The sequence below is a fragment of the Temnothorax longispinosus genome, chromosome 4 (assembly GCF_030848805.1).
Source record: "Temnothorax longispinosus isolate EJ_2023e chromosome 4, Tlon_JGU_v1, whole genome shotgun sequence".
In the NCBI taxonomy this organism is placed as follows: Eukaryota; Metazoa; Arthropoda; class Insecta; order Hymenoptera; family Formicidae; genus Temnothorax; species Temnothorax longispinosus.
The window spans coordinates 16,494,376-16,513,413 of NC_092361.1; the positions used below are offsets into that span (position 1 = coordinate 16,494,376).

At 39.8% G+C, this 19,038-nt stretch overlaps 2 protein-coding genes across 7 annotated transcripts in view; one reads left to right on the top strand and one right to left on the bottom strand.

Annotated features, from left to right (window-relative positions):
* The window catches only part of LOC139812140 (netrin-1), a 198,669-nt gene that overhangs the window by 73,008 nt on the left and 106,623 nt on the right, over nucleotides 1–19,038 (bottom strand). The window lies entirely within an intron of this gene.
* The window catches only part of LOC139812141 (uncharacterized), a 203,423-nt gene that overhangs the window by 70,839 nt on the left and 113,546 nt on the right, over nucleotides 1–19,038 (top strand). For 4 of the 6 annotated variants that reach the window (XR_011731813.1, XM_071776764.1, XM_071776767.1 and 1 more), the window contains one exon: nucleotides 7,450–7,546. The exons of the other annotated variants lie outside the window; for them this stretch is intronic. Coding sequence is in view for 3 of the 4 variants with exons in the window: in XM_071776764.1 (XP_071632865.1) it covers nucleotides 7,533–7,546 (14 nt within the window). In the remaining variant the exon portion in view is untranslated. The remainder of the gene's footprint in view (nucleotides 1–7,449; nucleotides 7,547–19,038) is intronic. 6 annotated transcript variants of the gene reach the window in all.

Here is a 19,038-nt window from a genome sequence, read left to right on the forward strand (position 1 = left end):
ATCTCGTTTTTATTTTGCGGCGGTCAATAATCTATCCCGGTCTCGCTTTTTGTACTACGATATTATATAAGCAAAGTCTCATTTTCTTCGTAGATGCGTTCATGATAATAAGCGGATTTTTATCAAAGCTCGACGATCATCGTGTGTCAGTTTGTGAAGAACATGCGAAGCGGATCCGGAGGCTGAATTTGCATGTCGAAATTCGCCCACTTGTTTCTTCTCGCAGCGGGTAGCTCTTGGGCCATTTTGATGGTCATTTTCGGCCCACGTCCTTCCACGGTCCTGCAGGTTCCCGCCACCCTCTCTTCCCGTTTCGATAAACTGCCGTGCATCCGGTCTCAGATATGGTGTCCCGCTGATGTGCTCAACGTGCCGAAAATAACGAAAAGACGGCTCTCTTCAACCTCCGTCCGGTGTAAAGTTTTTAATATGTAAGCGCTCAATTATGTTCGAAAAGAAAAATGACTAACTTGCTATTAAAATGATAATGAAGAACGACTCGATACCCGATGCTATGCACAAGTTTAACGGTAACAAAGGTTTGAATCTCTGTAATCAAGTTAAATTAACACATTAAAGTGTCAAAGTAACGTGTTTATTAGAATTAGACGAACGGACTACAATTTCCGCGACAATGGGAGGGTTATAAACACACATCTATAAAAACTATTACGTTACATTCTGTATATTCTTAAACATTTTAATTTAGTAATTTGTTTTTTCTATTAAACATACTTATTATACCTATATGCTTAGCTTGCTATTTATAAAATGATTGATTAAAGATATAATTCATTTAAACTCACTAAAAAAAAATGTTATAGGTATAGTGATGGTATAATGAATAAATTTATATACAAATACTAAACGATTAAAATATTCTCTCTCTCCGGTCAAATACTTCATATAACTGAAGTATCATGATCTCATGTTTGTCTTTATAAGACAAACCACGAGATTCTCTTGGGAAAATATCTACTAGAGGTAGTTTCCCGTTGCTTTCCTCTAGGATTTTCTGCAGGGTCATCCTATTTACTAGGATATACACAGGAGTTTTCCTGGGCAAGATACTCTCCGTGGTTTGCCATTGCCTTCCGAGAGGTGGCGATCAAATAAAAACAGACAATTTTCGGTCGGATTTGAACTCGGATCTTCGGCTCATTAAAGCAGCGCACTACTCTCTGCGCCACACGATCGCCATGCATGCACATTGTCGCTTTGCGAGAGCCATCGTGAAATTGCCACCAGCGAACATTAAATCATGAACCGTGCAACGAAGGCGATCAATTAAATCGAGAACAACGAGAGCGATATATGCGCGGCATATGGAGATGCGGACCAATTTATTAATCGGATTATCAGCCTGATTTCCCTCGAGTAAACCTCTCCCGATTCGGCTGGCGGGGTTGCACAACGATAAAGTCAATCCGTCGAAGCCCGAATAGTTCCCCTCTCAAACCGCTCCTCGACGTTTCGTCCAGGTTTTCTTCGAGGATTCTCTTTTTCGTGCCGTTCTTCGATCGAGTCGCGGCTCTCTTCCTCATCTCTTCCTCATCTTTTTTATCTCATATAAGAGGTAGAGGAAGAAGAGAAAATCGAGGGTTTCTTGGCGCGTCTTTGATCGAGAGAGCCGGATAGATTGACGGGATCGAGAACGTGCGCGGGTCAAAGCACTGGAAGTGAATCGAGGCTTTTTTTCCACTCTCACCTCCGAGATCAAAGCTGGCCGCATCACGGTGGCTCTTGACGCGCGGCGGCCACAAAGCGTTTATTCCCACCTTCGGTGTGTCTGTGAACGTGACTCGTTTCGGATTTATCGTCGACGAGGATAAGAAAGGAGTGAGCGAGCGAGCGAACGAATGCTCCTCGCTAGTGGAGAGATGAAATTAGGAGCGGAAGGCCGTTCGCGAATGGAACACGGGGTGACGGGGGGAAGTAGAGATCTTATCACCGCCATGATATAAATTTCCGCGGATCGTCTCGGGATTTCGCGATAACACCGTGTACGAGCAGCACTTCTTTTTTGTCGGACGAAATTTAACTACCGTCCGTGCTATTTCCGCGCGAAATTTAAGTACGATTCTAATCTCTACGAAGGAAGTAATGTAAGATATATACGTACCAATGCATCGAACACGCGTGCACGAATTTAATTAAAATATATACATATAAGCGTTTCAAATGCACCGTTACACAAGCACATCGCAATCTTACTAAAAAACAATCGTTTTTATGTAATTTACATATATTTGGTATATAAAGAAATTAATTAAAAATCAAATACAATTCTTTTTACAGTTTAAAATCGACGTGAGTACGGTCAATGTGAGCCAAAATATTTTATATTAATTTTTTTTTAATACTTCTATTAAAACACATTTCAGAACTTTTGTGGTCATCTTGAGCCACATAATAATTTTTTTTACATCAATCAGCGACAAGTATAAAAATAAGTAATAAGAATATATTGGAAAAGAAAATTACAAGAAACGATTTAAAATTTAATCTATATTGGATTATTAATTTTTATGATGTATTATTAATTTTGCAGATATTAATTTAAGCTTCGAGATCAAAGGCAGAAAAGTTTGATGCGTTCTCATATATAGGTATCTCGCGGATTAACACGGCATAATTCAACTGACTAGTCGGAGAACGTGGTAATATAAAAACTGTATCAATTGACAGTTCTTATATTGCCATGTTCTCTCTCGCGTTGATCGACTTGTTTGTGTCGTCCGAGTCCTCGACGATGAGACAGCTATGAGAATATAATGTAGGCTTTTCTGCCTTTGGCCTTGAAGGTCGCTCGGCGGTTTGTAAATGTTTTCATATTGATGATAATTACTTTTGCTAAATAGCAATTATTCAATTTTTTCTGAAATCTCTTTTTCAATTTATTGTATTTAATATAAAGATGATTATTAAAGAGTAGGATTTAAATATTTTTATATTAACTCACGAATCTGTGTGGAGTTGACGTTTTATTGATGAAATATTCAGAGAGGCTCGATATATTTAATTTAGCTACGATTTACGCGTTAGATATTATTATTACATATGTTATTTCGTATCAGATATTATACATTATAATAACAATATATACAATATTGCGCAAACATCTGATTAAATAACGTAAATGAATATCAAACCGATTTATCAAGAAGAAACATAATATCAATTCAATACGAGCAAAGTTAGATTAATATCTCGACGTCAATTTTCCATGAAAGGGAAGCTTGATTTAAATCACCACGTGCAATCTTCTTACCGCCATTTCATTAAGAACTTATTCTTGAGAGTCAATTCGTGAATAGACGACGAATTAATTTTATTATAATTTTGAGCAACTACAGCACCGATTATCTACGACAAATTGTTAATATAAAATCTGACTTTTTTGCCATAACGCGAGGTCGATATTTGATTTCCGGCTCGTCTTCGCGACTTGAAAAGAGTGTACTCGCTCTCGAATCGCTTAAACTTTGCACGGCGAGGACATGATCGAGGAAGTGGAAGGATATCTCATTTCGTTCATCGTCTCGGGAATCGCACTCCAGGCGGATCGAATTATCCTCCGTCACCGTTTTCGCAGATAAACTTTTTTTCCGATCGATGAAGCTGCGTAGCAATTCAGAAGGAACACCCCGCTCTGCTATATCCTGGAGGATTCACGGCTCATTTGGCAGCCGAGTTTCGCGAAAATTTCCCGTGGCGTGACGGCCGTGCCGTAGATTGGTTATTGAATAAAGCAATCACCATGAGATCCCATGGAATCGCCCCGTTATTCGCCGGCCGCCTTCATAAATGAATGATCGAGCGATATCGACTCGCGCGACTCGGCGCATGATAGGAGCGATGAAAAAATAATCTACCGCCCTTTGACACATAGAATGCGCAGCGGTCACGCTCACGAGTGAATTTATCGGGATTAAACGGCGTTATCGAGCTGTACCTATAGGGCGTTCTAGACCTACCGAATAATAATTTAGAAATAGATCCTTTGTGGAGACAATATTTCTTCCGGTAAATTTTTTTTCAAAGAAATCTAATTGCGGAGAAAAATTTTACACTGGGAATAAAAGCGTTGGTGTGAATATTGACTTTATCCAAGGATTTAGTTGAAGTTCACAAACGCTAAGAAATTCTACGCCAATTGGAAAAAAATAAAGCTTTTTTTTTTTTAATGAGACTTGAATTAAAGTCATATTAATTACACAATCAATTTGTGTCACATAAAGAGGAGTATACTGCGCATCACTTTCCGCATTAACTTGAATAATTGTAAACTTGCATTTTAGAGTTAGTTACAAGTTGTTGCCGTAAACTGCTTACGATGTACAGAAATTCTAACAACTCAAGTTTTCTTGTATTATATTGCCATCTCGTGTCGTACAATTATATCTCTCTATGTAAACTTATGGAAATAAGGCTTGCGAGCCTCTTTTAACTTAATTACATTCATCAAAAGTTACTGAAGAAAGTGTAATGAACAACAAAGGGTCGAAGACATAACTAATTTTGACACGTTCTTGGTGAATGAGACTTTAATCGAGGTAGATTTGAATAATATTCGCTACTTTAGGAAAATTGATTAATAATGCATTCATTTTTTCGCAAAATTGAATTCTTTCTCAATTCCAGAATAATTTTACAGTATCACCTTTTGAAAATTATTTATAAATCATATAAGCTCTGAGTGCACGTATGAGATGAGTAAAATAAGAGATATCCAATTAATTTTTTCTTTATTCTTAATTGCCACATGATAATAAACCGAATAAAGTTATAGATATTTTTTAGAAATCAGCGCTTTCATATTTTAAATAATTCAAAGATTTTCATAAATAGTGAAATAAAATTTCTCATTTCTTTCAAACTTTTAAAATTAGATAAATACGAAAACGTATGATACTTTCTGAACATTGTCTCGAAATTTCACGAGCCACAAACATCCTTTCAGGATATATTCAGTGGAAGGAATATGAAATAGTTTTATCGCATTTTATATTTTATTGGTATAAATTAGATCTTTTTTTTATCCATGATCAGCCGATCTCAAGTCTTAAACGCGCGCGACGAGAAGCTCGCGGGTCCTATTCGAGACATGCTTTCGGCGAGCGAGCGGACTCACGTATTCGCGTCACGATGAAAACCCGGCGTCGTCGTGCCCCACGACTCGCCCCGTTTTTCTTTTCTCCTTTTTTTTCGCTTCCACCCCCGTAATCAGGCAGCTCGCGAAAGAAATTCGCATTCATAACTCAAACCGGTTCTCGGTCCCTCTCCGCCATCCCGTTGGTCCCTCCTTCTTCGAGACGACACGTGCGCGTCAGCAAATTGTTATCCCTTCGTGTACACAAGGTTGATTGAACCGCCGCGCCGCCGATCCTCTCGCGATCCCTCCCGGTGTTGTACGTGCTGCGTTTCGATCCGAAACTTCGCACGGACGCGGCTGGAATCTATGACAGCGTAAACCATCGTAGCCGTGAAAAAGATGGATGAATTCGATGACGATCGATTCCTCTCGATAAGGCTGTTCGTTGAATAATAATAAAGTATTCGTACATTAAATTAGCCAAAATATTGAAAAGATGCGTGTGCCGAGCCAATGGAGAAGAGATAAAGAGGATTTAATCTTCTTTGATATATGTATACGAGCGAACGACGTGCGAGTGCAATGCGATCTCGGAGGGCTTGCGGAGAGATGAAGCGTTTTCTAAACAATCGAATCCCGGAATTTTCTCGACCGCGCAACGGGATGGACCACCTGCGACGAGGCGTAGGTGAGAAGCTGTACGAGAGAGAATCTGTAGGAGAGAGATCATCGAGCATGGAGGACCTCGTAAAACGACACGACAACGGGGCGAACGGTGCTGTAAAGTCTGGATGTAGCGCGCGCGTAATGTGGTGTCGGGTCGTGAAGCCTGCCGAGATAAAGCGCTCGTAAAAGATGGACGGCCGTAGCGCTCTGGTCTAGTTTAAATGCCGCGTATATATACGTATGTACACACTTGGGGCTATAATGCCGCGTATCCTTAGAGATGGTCCATCTCAAAGCCACTCCGTGAACGCGCCACGGCTCGTAACATTAATGAGATCCGTTTGCCGCGGCGGCAGCTTGCACCCCGCCGATTTATCTGGTTCCATCGAAATCATCTATTTTAAGCTGGGGAATGTCTCTAACTCGCGATTATACTTTTTTTTGGTATCATGGCGCGGCATTACTGCTTATCTGAACTAATCTAAACTAAACAGCAGGTTAATTTAAACTAATTAGCATTTCTAATTAATTCTCGTGCCGAGGCATTCCATAAATAAATATTTTTTTAAGACAACTCATTATAATATCAATGATACTGTTTGGAGATACAACAGAAAACAGTTATAAACATCAAATTTATCTTACGTGATGTTTTTACTGAGATGAGTAGGAAATCTAACGATAAAATTAACATTGAAATATAAGACAAAAATATAAAAATAACAATTTATGTTAAACTATTGTCTAATATGCTAACCATATTAAAAAGTTTTTTACAATAACGATTTATAAGGCAAATATATTGCACGAATGTGTTTTTAGTATTAAACGTTTTTTAGTACTTTTCGACGACTGATAAGTTTAACAACAATTGGAGATTTTAGAATCGTAACAGCTACGTTTAGCTCTGCGTTAACATGCAGTGAATCGGGACAATGCAAATCCGTGAAAAAAGATTACGACACCACGATCACCGTTGACTGCGAAAAAGAAGATATTTCGCGAAAGTTTCGTGTCTGCTATCTTCGGTAAAACAAAGGCAACTCGCAAATCCTTGCGAACCGTCTGGCGGGATAAACTGCTCGAGAAGTATTTCGAACTGTTCACCCTCGAACGAAACCTATCTAAAACTTGTAGTATAAGACACGCGAATTTGCCACGAATTTTCTGTTTTTGCGTGCGTTCTCGAGGGCACGGTGTACTTTAAAACTAAACTTCGACTTTTCTCTCTGTTTTGTGGGACAAATTCAAAATAGAGCGGGTCCTTACGGGATGCATGAAGAGGGCTGTATAAATTCGCCATAATTAGGTAATGATTTAATGTCTTGGGCGCAAGAATTGTGATTTGGATTACTATTAAAAATTTCAAATCTTATAATAGTTATGTTTCTATACAAAAAAGTATCTAAATGGCATAATGTATTATACTATTTATAATTTGGCCAGTTGGGTCGAACCAAAACGACTGCTGTTATTATACTAATGTAGAATAAATAATACAAATTAAAAGAATTATAATTAATAATCGTTAAATATGACAGTAGATAGATTGTTATCAAGCTAATATGTGTGTATATTGAGCTCTAAAATTAATTCTTAAAAGATAATAACTTCTTTTTGGATTTCTGTAGACCTTCATTCGCCATCCCTGTCGATCTTACTAACGAAGCACCTTCTTCTAATTTTAGGTCCACCCTCGTCGAGGTTTTCTTTACACGAAGATGTAAATACTCGAACAATCGTCCCGTACGGTGGCCGTCGAGTTAGGTGCATGTGCTACATAAAGTAAGTCCTTCTGTTTGCTCCAACTCACACAAAACTTTGGATTTACTGGAGACATTGCCGTCGCCCACCAGAGGGGCTGATGGATGTCTGTAGTGGTCAGCTGGAGAGTCCTCGAGTTCTCGTAGCGGCTCGTTTCCCGTTGGACATGCGTTTTAAAAAGCCACGTCAAGATTGAAGTGGCGCCGTGTCTCCCTTCGTTCCCCCGGCACTTTCCTTCCTTCGCGGAGATCCGGGATTCGTGAATATTTCATACGACCGCGACAAGATTGTTATCCGAACAAACCACTTGGAGAGATCTCACTTCTTTTTGAGCCGACTCGAAGACTTTCCATCTTCGAAATCAACTTTATTTTTATCTTCATGAATTCGTACATGACGAGTGCTCGTTTTTATAGCGGACGCATTACCTCGCAACATATGATAATAATATATATATATAACAAATAATAAAATAAATCACGACTCGTCATTTTTAAAGAATAAATGGTACAGATGCCCATCCACGGTGAGAATGTTAACTTTCTCCGTGTAAGCTTTCGCACACAGTGTTCCATTATCAGTCCCATCGAAGAGTCCCAGCTCGAGAGAGCAAGGATAATTCAGTGTCGTATCGCGCATACCTATACTATCGTCCTCCGCATTCTCTCTCACTATTAGAGCGTCGTCGTCGTCGTCGCGTCGTCCCTCCCCTTCCAGCTTTTCGAGTGTCCTCCGCTGTCGAGAGCGCGCGCACTCCGCAGATGACCCCCGCGAGATACACACATACCTGGGTGGACCCCGGGGGAACAGGTTCTCCGGTTCGCTCTTCGGCGTACCTACGTAAACGGGACACGGTGCGTGAAACGCGCGCGCATATGTGAGAGATGCCCACCTGTGGCCGCGCGGAGATGTGTATAGAGAACGACGACGAGAGAGACGACGACGACGACGACGCCCGGAGCCCAGGTCGGACTTATGTAAACAGGCTTGCGTGAGGAGAACCCCGCTGGCTGCCGCGTATGGCCGCGCGATTCCGACACATTATATACGCTCGGCGCTTTCCGCACGCTCGCACGCATGGCACATGCACGCGCGAACGAGCGTGTATCTCCCGTCTCGTTCGTATACGCGCACCATTGTACGCGTTGTACAGGACGCGAAGACCGGCGAAGATACCACTCCTCGTTACGTCCTAAATGCAGGACTGCAGTGTATAATGAGTCTTTTACGTGCGGCACTGCAAAGTGGCGAAGTAATATCTCGGCTGAGCTTCATAATTTTTCCACGAATTTAAAGACACGTTTCATATATTATTCAACATTCGTGAACAACTGCTTCTTTTTCTGTAATTATAATCATGATTGTAACTCACATATCATACGAAAGTGATACCAGTTTATTTAGTTAAACAAGATAGATAGCGAGATAGATAGATAGCGAGAAAACATTAATTAAGATTTTACTAGAGTTTACATTGTATAAATACTTCGTGGAATAGATTAAAAAAAAGATATGTAATACCCGCCGGAATGCTATTTAAATGCCATCATTTAGCTGCAACTCAATATTCATGACAAAAGATATAATATATTTTACGAGAATAAGTTATCAAGCATCAGAATTTTATATAAATATTTGAATATTGCATACAAATATGTTTTATATATTAGAAAACTCATAATTGTTTACGTTGAACACGATCGTTTTCGCAGAATATCCCAGTTATATCGTGCGATATTACCATTTTTAATTCAAATATTTATTGAACGTATCGTATGCAAAGGCTTATTAGTGTCACGTGATATCGATTAATGCCGCCGGAATAGCGAGATTCCATTTCATTCGATATACCGGCATATTGCATTAGCGAACTTTGGTAACGAACACTCGCGGGGACTCGAAGACTCTCGTATCCAAATTAACGATAGATTTCCCTCATTGTGTTCACACACATCTCATTGTACGAGCACGTGCGCGCGAATTCACAGTTAGGATTTGCACATATTCTATAGTCCGCTTTAATCTGCGTTTCCGACCGACTTGATAGCGCAAGCGAGCACTGAAGCATGAGAATGCGTGCTCGTGCAAAGTTGCCCCGAAGCGAGCTCTGTTTGTGATAACTCTTGCCGGATACCGGACGGAGCTCTCCCCCTCCCCCCCTCGACCAGTTCTCCCGCTACAAGAGATGCATTTGAAATAACGCGGTCGCGGCGATGCGTTTTCGCAGGTGGAGAACGCGATTTTCCCGTGAAATGAAGAGCTCGTTTTATTCCGGTCATAAAATCCTCGTAAACCCCATTTCTCGCGCGGAGACGTTCAATTAGTACGCTCGATTAAGAACGGTAACAATGATCGTTACGATTCATTCAAAGCCGCTTTTAACGTGGTTGAAATGTAGAAATCGGGTAATGCTTGCAATTTATCGCAATAAATCGCGTTTCAATCGTGTTCCTTATTGACAAAATTAAAAAAGTTTATTTTTATACGATATACCATGATTAACTTATCGCGTTCGATTGCCTGTCGGGATTTTGACGAGGATTTATTCCGGAAATTAACAGACGACGTCTCCTCTCGCGGATTAGCTTAATCGCGAGAGATTGGCGGGCCCGCAATTATGCACACGCGAATAAATTTCTGAGTGATTTCGCGATGCGCGAAGTTGGATGACGATGAGGAGAGCGGAATGATGCAAGAGGGATATATAAGACGGCTTGCGCCTAAGGCTGTCGTTTATGCTTGACATTTATCGGGAACGACATTTCTATCCGATATTCTTTCACGCCGCGTTGCTTAGGCCCCTTGTTACTCAAAGACTGTGCCGTGCACAAATTGGCGATCTCGAGATAACGCGGTCGTTAACTGCTATATTGCACAAACGCTCGCTCGTGAGATAGGTAACGACGGGGAGTGAACAACGTATAAAAACCGCGAAAACATCAGGAAGATCCGTGCACACCCCTTTTCCTACGTTTCTTTTTCCACCGGACTTCCCTTCGTTCGCTGTCATCATTAACCTTCCCTTATCGCAACTTCGAAGCGAGGTATCAGTTGAATGTTTTTACAAACATTTCCGATTCTCGTATGGAATTAACGTTCAATGGTCACGGTAACGTAAATTATAGTTTCGCTGGTATCGTCAATATTTTTTTTCTTCAATATCTTTTTCTTAATTTCTTTGCATAATCTATTACAGAAATTTAATACTGTAAGTGATTATTTGGTTAGTGATTAATTACTTATTTTGAGTATTAAAAGCATTAGAAACAGTGCTTACTCAAAATAAGTAATTAATCACTAGCCAAATAATCACTTATAGTATTAAATTTCTGTAAGGGATTAATTCCTTTCTTCTATATAAGATTCTTTATAATTCTCATTAGAATTATGCATTTTTTAAATTTTAGTAATTTAATGATTTTATCCGATTATAAATATTTTACCAATGGGGAGAGTGCTAAAAAGCATAATATTTTATAATTTTAACCTTTTCGATGCTTCGTGTGAGTGTTTACCACCGTTCAACAAACATCATTTATTATATGCTATGAGCTCGTGAGACCTTATGCAAATGATACCATATATCTCGGTTTTATTCAATTATGTTCCAGCGTAGCGTAACTAATTCTACATTTATTATACAAATACGACATTTTCATGGATTAACACTAAAATGCGTGCGAACAGCGCATACAGCTACGAATGTATGAAACGGTTGATTTCAGATTAGCATAATATTAGCAAGATGATTATTATAGAATTACACGGAGGCGCGATTCTATTTCGAGGATAAATATTAAATATAGCCATAGACACGGCCTCTGCGTGAACCGTCCGATTACTCGTTCCGGCTTCGCTCTCGACGCGGACATTCGATGAGCTCCGCAGCGGAAAAGGCCAATGCCTGGACGGGGTGCCCGAGAAAGGTTGCGGATGCCGATTAGTATAATAATATTCGTCTGGCGCGCGCGAGAAAGTGAGTCATCGCGAACGAGCGTCAAATTAAGGCCAGCGCTCGCGAGAGAGCACGCGTCGGGAATGTCGGGATGCAATCGAACAATTGCAAGCTCGATGCGCGGTCTCCGTTCCTCTGGTTCAATGGCCTTAAAGGTTCCCTCGTGTGCAACGACCCTCGTGTCGCTCCTTTCTTTCCTACGTGCCACCCAGATCACCACGTTTTCGTAAATCGAAAGCAATGGATCGATTACGAATGTTTTCTTCAATTGCCCAGGAGAACAGTGTTCTCTGATCGATCATTGTCGATGCAATAAATGCGTCGTACCTAATAACTCTAGTAGGATCAAAAAGGGATTACAAAATTATTTATCAATTCTGCCGAAACAATTCGGTCGCAAGGATAAAGTAACATACGTAATAATATAAGTCATTGGTTTCTAAAGAATAATTGTCGTACATCATGAAAGTTAGTTTACAACCAAATATAATTAAAAAATTTTTTTTTAAATACTTCAAATCGTACAAAAACATTTTGTATATTTCTAATTATTTCTAATTAGATAGTTAGTCATTTTTTAACCCTTAAATGCCACCCGAGGTCCAGCGGACCCCAGACCCTTTACAATGATATATTTTCAAATGTTCCCCCCAAAAAAATGGAGCTCATGCTCCCATTGATGATAGTTGAGTGATTGACCTACCCGGTTGTACACTTAGCAGTACTCAGTTTACTTAATTTTTTATACTATGTTGAAATTGAAATTTTAACAATATAAGCATTTTATTCTCTTTTCTAAGCCTTGAACAACATTGAAAATAATTTTCATAACTAAATATAAAAAAATCAATGAGTAAGGAGACATTTTTCATGCTGGGGTCTTTTAGACCCCATGTGTCATTTATGAGATTCTTGAGAGGTGTGGCATTTAAGGGTTAAATATCAATAAAATGTAATTAAATGTTTGTGCCATTTAATTTCGCGGTGATAAACAGTTCTTGTGAAACTGTCGTGCGTATCTATAAATATAGCGGAGTGTTGTCCCGACACGTACATGTCTGTATCGTAAAAAATGGGAAATCTCGACAGAAAACGCCGTGATTCGCGGTGCCTCCGGCGTCAGAATATACGAATTTACCACGGTCGATCACACGACGTAACTTTCCGTTTTTCGCGCGCTGCCGTTCTCGTTACGTGCCGATATTTCGCAGATAACACGACCGCCCGTCTGCACGGCCAATATTGCGGGGGTGCGGTGCGCGGCCAAGTTGCCATGGAAAAATTATTCCGACCCTGTTCCCGGCAAAATCGAGTTGCAGAACGCGTCCTCGGCGCGAGTTGTGAGCTCTCGTAACGCGCGTCAGCCCGACGACGCGACGAACGGGTGGGGCGGAAAGACCGCGCGGGAAAAGTTGCGTCGCGGCGCGGAATCACAAATTCGATTCTCGCAACGGGGTAGCGCCATGCCGACGTACGGTTAGCTACGTGCGGCGGTTGAAATTCTAGAGACGAGCAGGGAAATCACGTAGGAGGCAGACCGGATAAAAGGTGGGCGAACGCCGGGAACCCCGCCGCGCGATACGTCGCGGTAATTGGTCCTGAGAATACTCTCGTCTGGTTTCTCTTCTATTTCTTGGCCCGCTCTCCCTTCTCGCGCGTGAAAAGTTATCCCGAGGAACGCGTCGACGACGTCATTACGGACAAGAGATTGAGTCTGGCCAACGTGTCATTTTCGAATGCAAATCGTTCGCAATTTAATCAATCCTAGCAGATTCACGTACTGATAAGTGATATACACTGTAAAAAAGTTTTGTAAAATTTACAACTATTATAGTGGGTAATTTGTGACCCATATAATAGGTGTAAATTTCCACACATTCTTAATTTGTGTAATTATAATACAAAATTACTTTTTCCTTCCGTATTGTAATTTTGTAAAATTACAACTATTATAGTGGGTCTCAATATTACCCACTATAATAGTTGTAATTTTACAGAATTTTTTTACAGTGTAGATACACGATGTGTCGAATGAAAAGTGAATTCCGAATTAATCATTATACAATTTTCGCAATTGTATTTTTTTAATTTCATACTAAATCGCAACTGCCATGTCTAGAGATCCAGTATTAATAAAATATTTGCTCGTAAAATTTATAAAAATGGAAAGAATTTTATTCTATTTGATATATTGAAAATATACGTGGTAACATGAATGAATGAAAATAATGAATGTATCTTCTCGATTCCGTTAAGATTAAGGCTAGTATATTGTCTTTTGAATTGCGAAAACCCATGTGTAATAAATTAACCTGTGAATAATTGTGTGAGAAATGATTGGCCTCTCGACGTTTTCGTTAAGATAAAGTCGAAATGCGTGTTAGAGAGTCTTTGTATAGATAAAAAAAAGACGCGTGGGCATTCCCAGATACCCTGCGCATTGCCCGCAGATTGATGAGCGTAGCGTACATCTGCATAAAAGCTGCTGTCCTACCAACTAAGCGTCATGGTGTTTTTCTGGGAAGAATATTGGCCCCGGCAGTTTAGAAACTTAGGTCTTAGATTACTGTTTTGCAATTCCGATAGCGAGGAACGAGCGAGATTATTAATGATTATGGTTTCGCGTCTAAATAGCTCGGCGCGCTCCGTGTAATTTGTGTTCAGAGCTATTGCACTTTCTCGAAGTTTAGTCACCAAATTTAATATGTAGCCTGTAGGTATCACAATTCGCCTATACATGGCATAACGGAAACAGGCAATATTTTAATGTCATGCAGGCTTCTTTTAACTTCTTAATTAAATATTGGAGAAAAAAACTTTGGTAATTTTAATATTTCTTATGAATCTTGCGGACGAGACGCATAGAGACAGTAACCGTAAACATGAAATTAAGTATAGTAAAATAAATATTTACGGAACATTGTCATTTATCTGCATTTTAAATATGCTACGATAATTACGAAGTAGATAGGACACTGTGTAGCATCTTAGAAGTTGGACTTCGTTATCATTTGTAACATGTGTCCCTAAAGTATTAGTATTTATTCTTTAATTATTCTGTAATATATTCTATTTTTCTTATTTTGTAAATATTAAATCTTTAAACAACAATGTAAATTAATCATGGGAGCGTAAGGAGAACTTTAATCTTTACGAACACGACGGAGAGATATTCTCGTTGAAATGACAAATATTAACAGAGTTTTCCAATACTTCAATTTACAAATTCAACAAATTGTAATGAGTTGATATTTGTCTCCGTTTACTTTTCACTTCATTTTGATAAATTCTTTGAGCCATGGCATGTTTTACTCAAACAAAATCTATTTGCTTGGGACGCTTAAGAAATACTTGGGTTTTTGAAAAATCCCAATTTTTCAGACGACCTGCCGTTTTATCACAGAAATTTCGAATAATTGTCGGCGTTGTTGACAATAAGACAATAAACAAGCCTCTTTTTCAAGAGATAAGATTAGATAGAAAAGCTAGTCAGCCAGTAAAGAACAAAATACGCATGGAATTTTTTTTAACAATTTAGCTTCGTTAGTTATCGGTGTCTGCGAATCGCTCCGATCCTGATCGCGGCGCTCGGTATCGGTCCCGGGGCGAAGGCGAAACACGTATTCTCCATTCGATTCGAGATATATCGGTCGTAAGTACCTCCGCAGGCGAGCGATTGACGCGTTAGTCCCTAGGGAGGAGGAAGGACGAAGCCGTCGCGCCGAAGGCCAGGAAATCTCTCGTCGAGATTATCGCGCTCGAGGACTGTCGATCTTTTCCCCCCTTTTGTTTTCTACCCGCCTTGTTCGCGACGCCAGCGGATATTCAATTTCAGAAATGATTCTGGACTGTCTTTTCGCGGCAACATTGTTGCGCGTTGCGGTAAAACCAATTTGTGCGGTGCGTTTTATCGAGCGCCTCTCGATAAATCTCGGATAACGGGCGACGGCTCTCGAACATGTTCGGCAATTAGAGTTGTCGGCATTGCCGATGTCGATGATAATTGGCGATACGTGTTGGAGGGTTAATCTTCCAGGCATTGAATAATACGCAAGCTTCCTGTCGCGTAGATACATCAGTGCCACTTTACATATAGCTGATTCGTTATACGTTACGTTATTTTTTTTAATAAGATTTCTGGGTCGTACACCGTAAATATATACGACTTCAGAGATTCGCTCTTAACTCCAAATTCACACCTCATTTATAACTTGCTAAAAGCACACTTGTACCGCTGTAGAGAGATATATGTGTAAGGCAAAAGGCACTTAAGTGATCTTTACATTTTAGAAAGTATTCAGACTGCCCTTTTTAGAGCTGATTATGATTTACGATGATGACACGTTTTGGAAAAAGCAAACTTGACTTTCTCCTCGTGCATGAAGGATGACAAATAGATACGTATGTACATCGCTGTTTCGTACATCGCTCTCTGTTGTTTTTCATAGAGTTTCACCACTCCAAGAGCTCAGAAGAGTACTCACGAGTATATTGCTTGACAAATGCAACATCTCGAGCGATTAATTGTCAAGTGTTCCGAATGATACAAATCGAGTACGCACAAGTGTCATTTGCATTGCTTCCGGCTCGTCTTCGAGTGGGAAGCGATATATTGTCATGCCTCGTTTGCTTCGTCTGCAATTACACTTCCTCCCGCGTTCATATACCGCGTATACATATATATATCGGGCGTATCCTTTCGCCACGTACAATCAATTAATCTCGCATGTCGCTGACTGTTTTTGCACCGCGGGGACATTTCAATTTCTTGTAGCAGCGTCCGCGGCACTTCCGCGTGAATGAAGATATCGCGTTTTGTCGGAACGCTTTAATTCGATGGGGATTCTCGATGGCCGGGGAGTTCTGGCCGTCGCGTAAGAAGGGGATTTGGACGGAGGCTCCCCTTTGGAATGCTAATTACTTCATTTCTCATCGCTCGCGTCGTCTTGCTTCGTTACTCATTAAGTGATGATCGATCGTCCCGCCGCTGTCGAGCATCCGCGCGAAACAGACGACGTAAACACCCCTCTCGAAAACGTCCCGCGCTAAACTAGCATTATCGCGCGTCTACCGTGAATCGTTATGAATTATCACCGATCATCGTGCCGAAGGAATTGGGACGCGGAACGGGGGGATCGCGTTGTGCTTTTTTACTGCGGCATGTCTTCCCGTGAAATTTATGACTGCCGGTTTAGCGCCGGCGATTTAACACCTGATATTTTTATTCAGCCGTACGCATTTCTAAGATTGGCCAGGCATTTAACATTGGGACAATACACATAAGAAATAATTATTGTATGTTAAAGTTTTAGCAACACCAATCTCTTAAGCGGTACAACGTACTTTTACGAGATCTTATCTATTTTTTCTGCTTCCTATAATTTCTTCTTTCGGGGGGTCAAAACGTTTTTAAATTTTTTAAATTATATGTTGTTATTTATTTTGTATGATGACATATTTCGACAAATTTTGCATCTTTCTAAAATCTAGAGCTAAGCTAAAAGAAAATAACAAATTATTTAAATTACGATCAATTTGTAATTCTAATTACAATTCTTAGTTGCATTAATTTGAATAACAAAAAAGTTGCGATTGCTTTCTTTTTTATAAATTGTAACGTTAAAAAAACGACAAAATAAATTTTTTGCTTCTTATGCGAGGGAAATTGAAAATAATCTTGCCTCATAACTTTTCGAAAAACAAATTATCGCAGCCGGTTGGAAGCGTTCTCAATGAGCCAGCAGGTTTCGGTGGTTCATTAGTCTCGCGAGAAGCAAAAAGCGGCGCCTAATCTCTCGCGTCCGGCGCAATTTTGCACCATGTCGCTAATTAACCCGTGAACGCGACGACAAACTGCGCCCCGAGTGGATTCTCACGGCGACGATAAGGATTCATAAATTATCGCGGCGGCCCATTACCTCTCCGGCCGGCGCGTCCCGGACGGCCGATTAATAATCGAATTTATTGGAAGCTGCCAATTGATATATCGGATTAGCCTCTCATTTGTCCACGTTTACGAGCGAATTCGCTCGTATAATAGCGGGCTTTATGAATGGCCGGCCAGCAGGTGGTACCCCGAGGGACAGCCGCACCCACACGAAATCACCGGTGCATTTTTTCTCTTTCCCTCTTCTTTTCTTTTTTCTTCTCCCCGGCACGAGGCGCGAATCGATGTCCGTGTTAATTGCACTATCACAACGACGTGTGACGCGACGCCTTGGAATGTCTCGCTTTAATCTCGTTGTCGTTAGAGTTACGAGCTGAGAGCATCTGGATATCGTCACACATTCTCCTCTCTTCACACAAAACACAGGCGAGACATAGACGCGAGCCTATATATGTCGTAAACGTTCCCGAGCGGAATATATCGAGCGATTTTTAAACGTAATCAAGCCTGACGTTTCCGCTTATGCTCAAAAAATTTTTGATTTATTGGAGTTTCGCGATTTAAACTCCCGCGTCGCAATCTCGATGATGTATGGAGTACTTTCGGAAATGGGATTAGTTCGAATTCTAATACTGTAAACAATGCATTTTGACTGAAAACATTTATTTTTTTCTTCTCTCCCATTTATTTTGTAATTTTATCTTTTTATAACGTTAAAATATATAAAATTGTATTTGATATATTAGATTTGTTATTTTAGTTTGAAACGTTTTGTATTACTTTCTTCGTAAATAGTAATTATCGCCAAATTAAATTTTTATTAAGGAGCAATAATAATATTCGTCATTCGGCGTTATTTCATCATTATTTTATGAAAAAAATTAATTTTTTCCTGGATGGATTTTGGGTAGATATTACTTTTTTTGATGTGGAAAAAACGAATGAATTTTCCTGTTATAATCATATAGTATGTATTAACACTCTCAGTAAACTTAATTTACTTCTTGAAAGTTGCAACAGTATAGTTCGAGTTTTAGTTTGCACTCCGCTGAAATCGTAATACTCTGGGAATTATGTGATAACCGTTGTGATAACAGTTTCAACACTGCATTAAACGTGGTCGGCTTTCTCCTGTGGGTACGCCATCAACTTCCGGGAATAAAAATTAAAAAGAATGGATGGACATACAAACACTGTGCAATCGTATTCGCTGAATCGGGAGCATAAAGCTCAGCATTTTGCATTTTGTTATTTCATTGTGACATCGTACTAGCGCGGTAATAAAATGATCTGCAATTCCGCAAAATATCATAAATTAATCTGAGTTTTTAATCACAAGATTCTAATTTATATTATGAAATAATTATAAAACTTCAAAAATTTCTTTTTTTTACGGATTTTCTAGACTCGAACGAAGTTGGTATTTTGTATTACACTCATTTTTTAATTTTATATTCGATGTATGACATTTAAAAAACATTTGATAAGACTGATAGTCTGGCAAAAAAACTTCAAGTATGCTTTTACATATTGCAGAAAGGTGAAAACGATTAATTACGTTATCTTGCGTTATTTCGCGTAAAAGCACTGCGTAAAAAATTATGCATGTTTACGCAGGTACATAGAATAACAGGAGAATATCATCAGGCGCTTGCTCCATTTTCCTCGAAC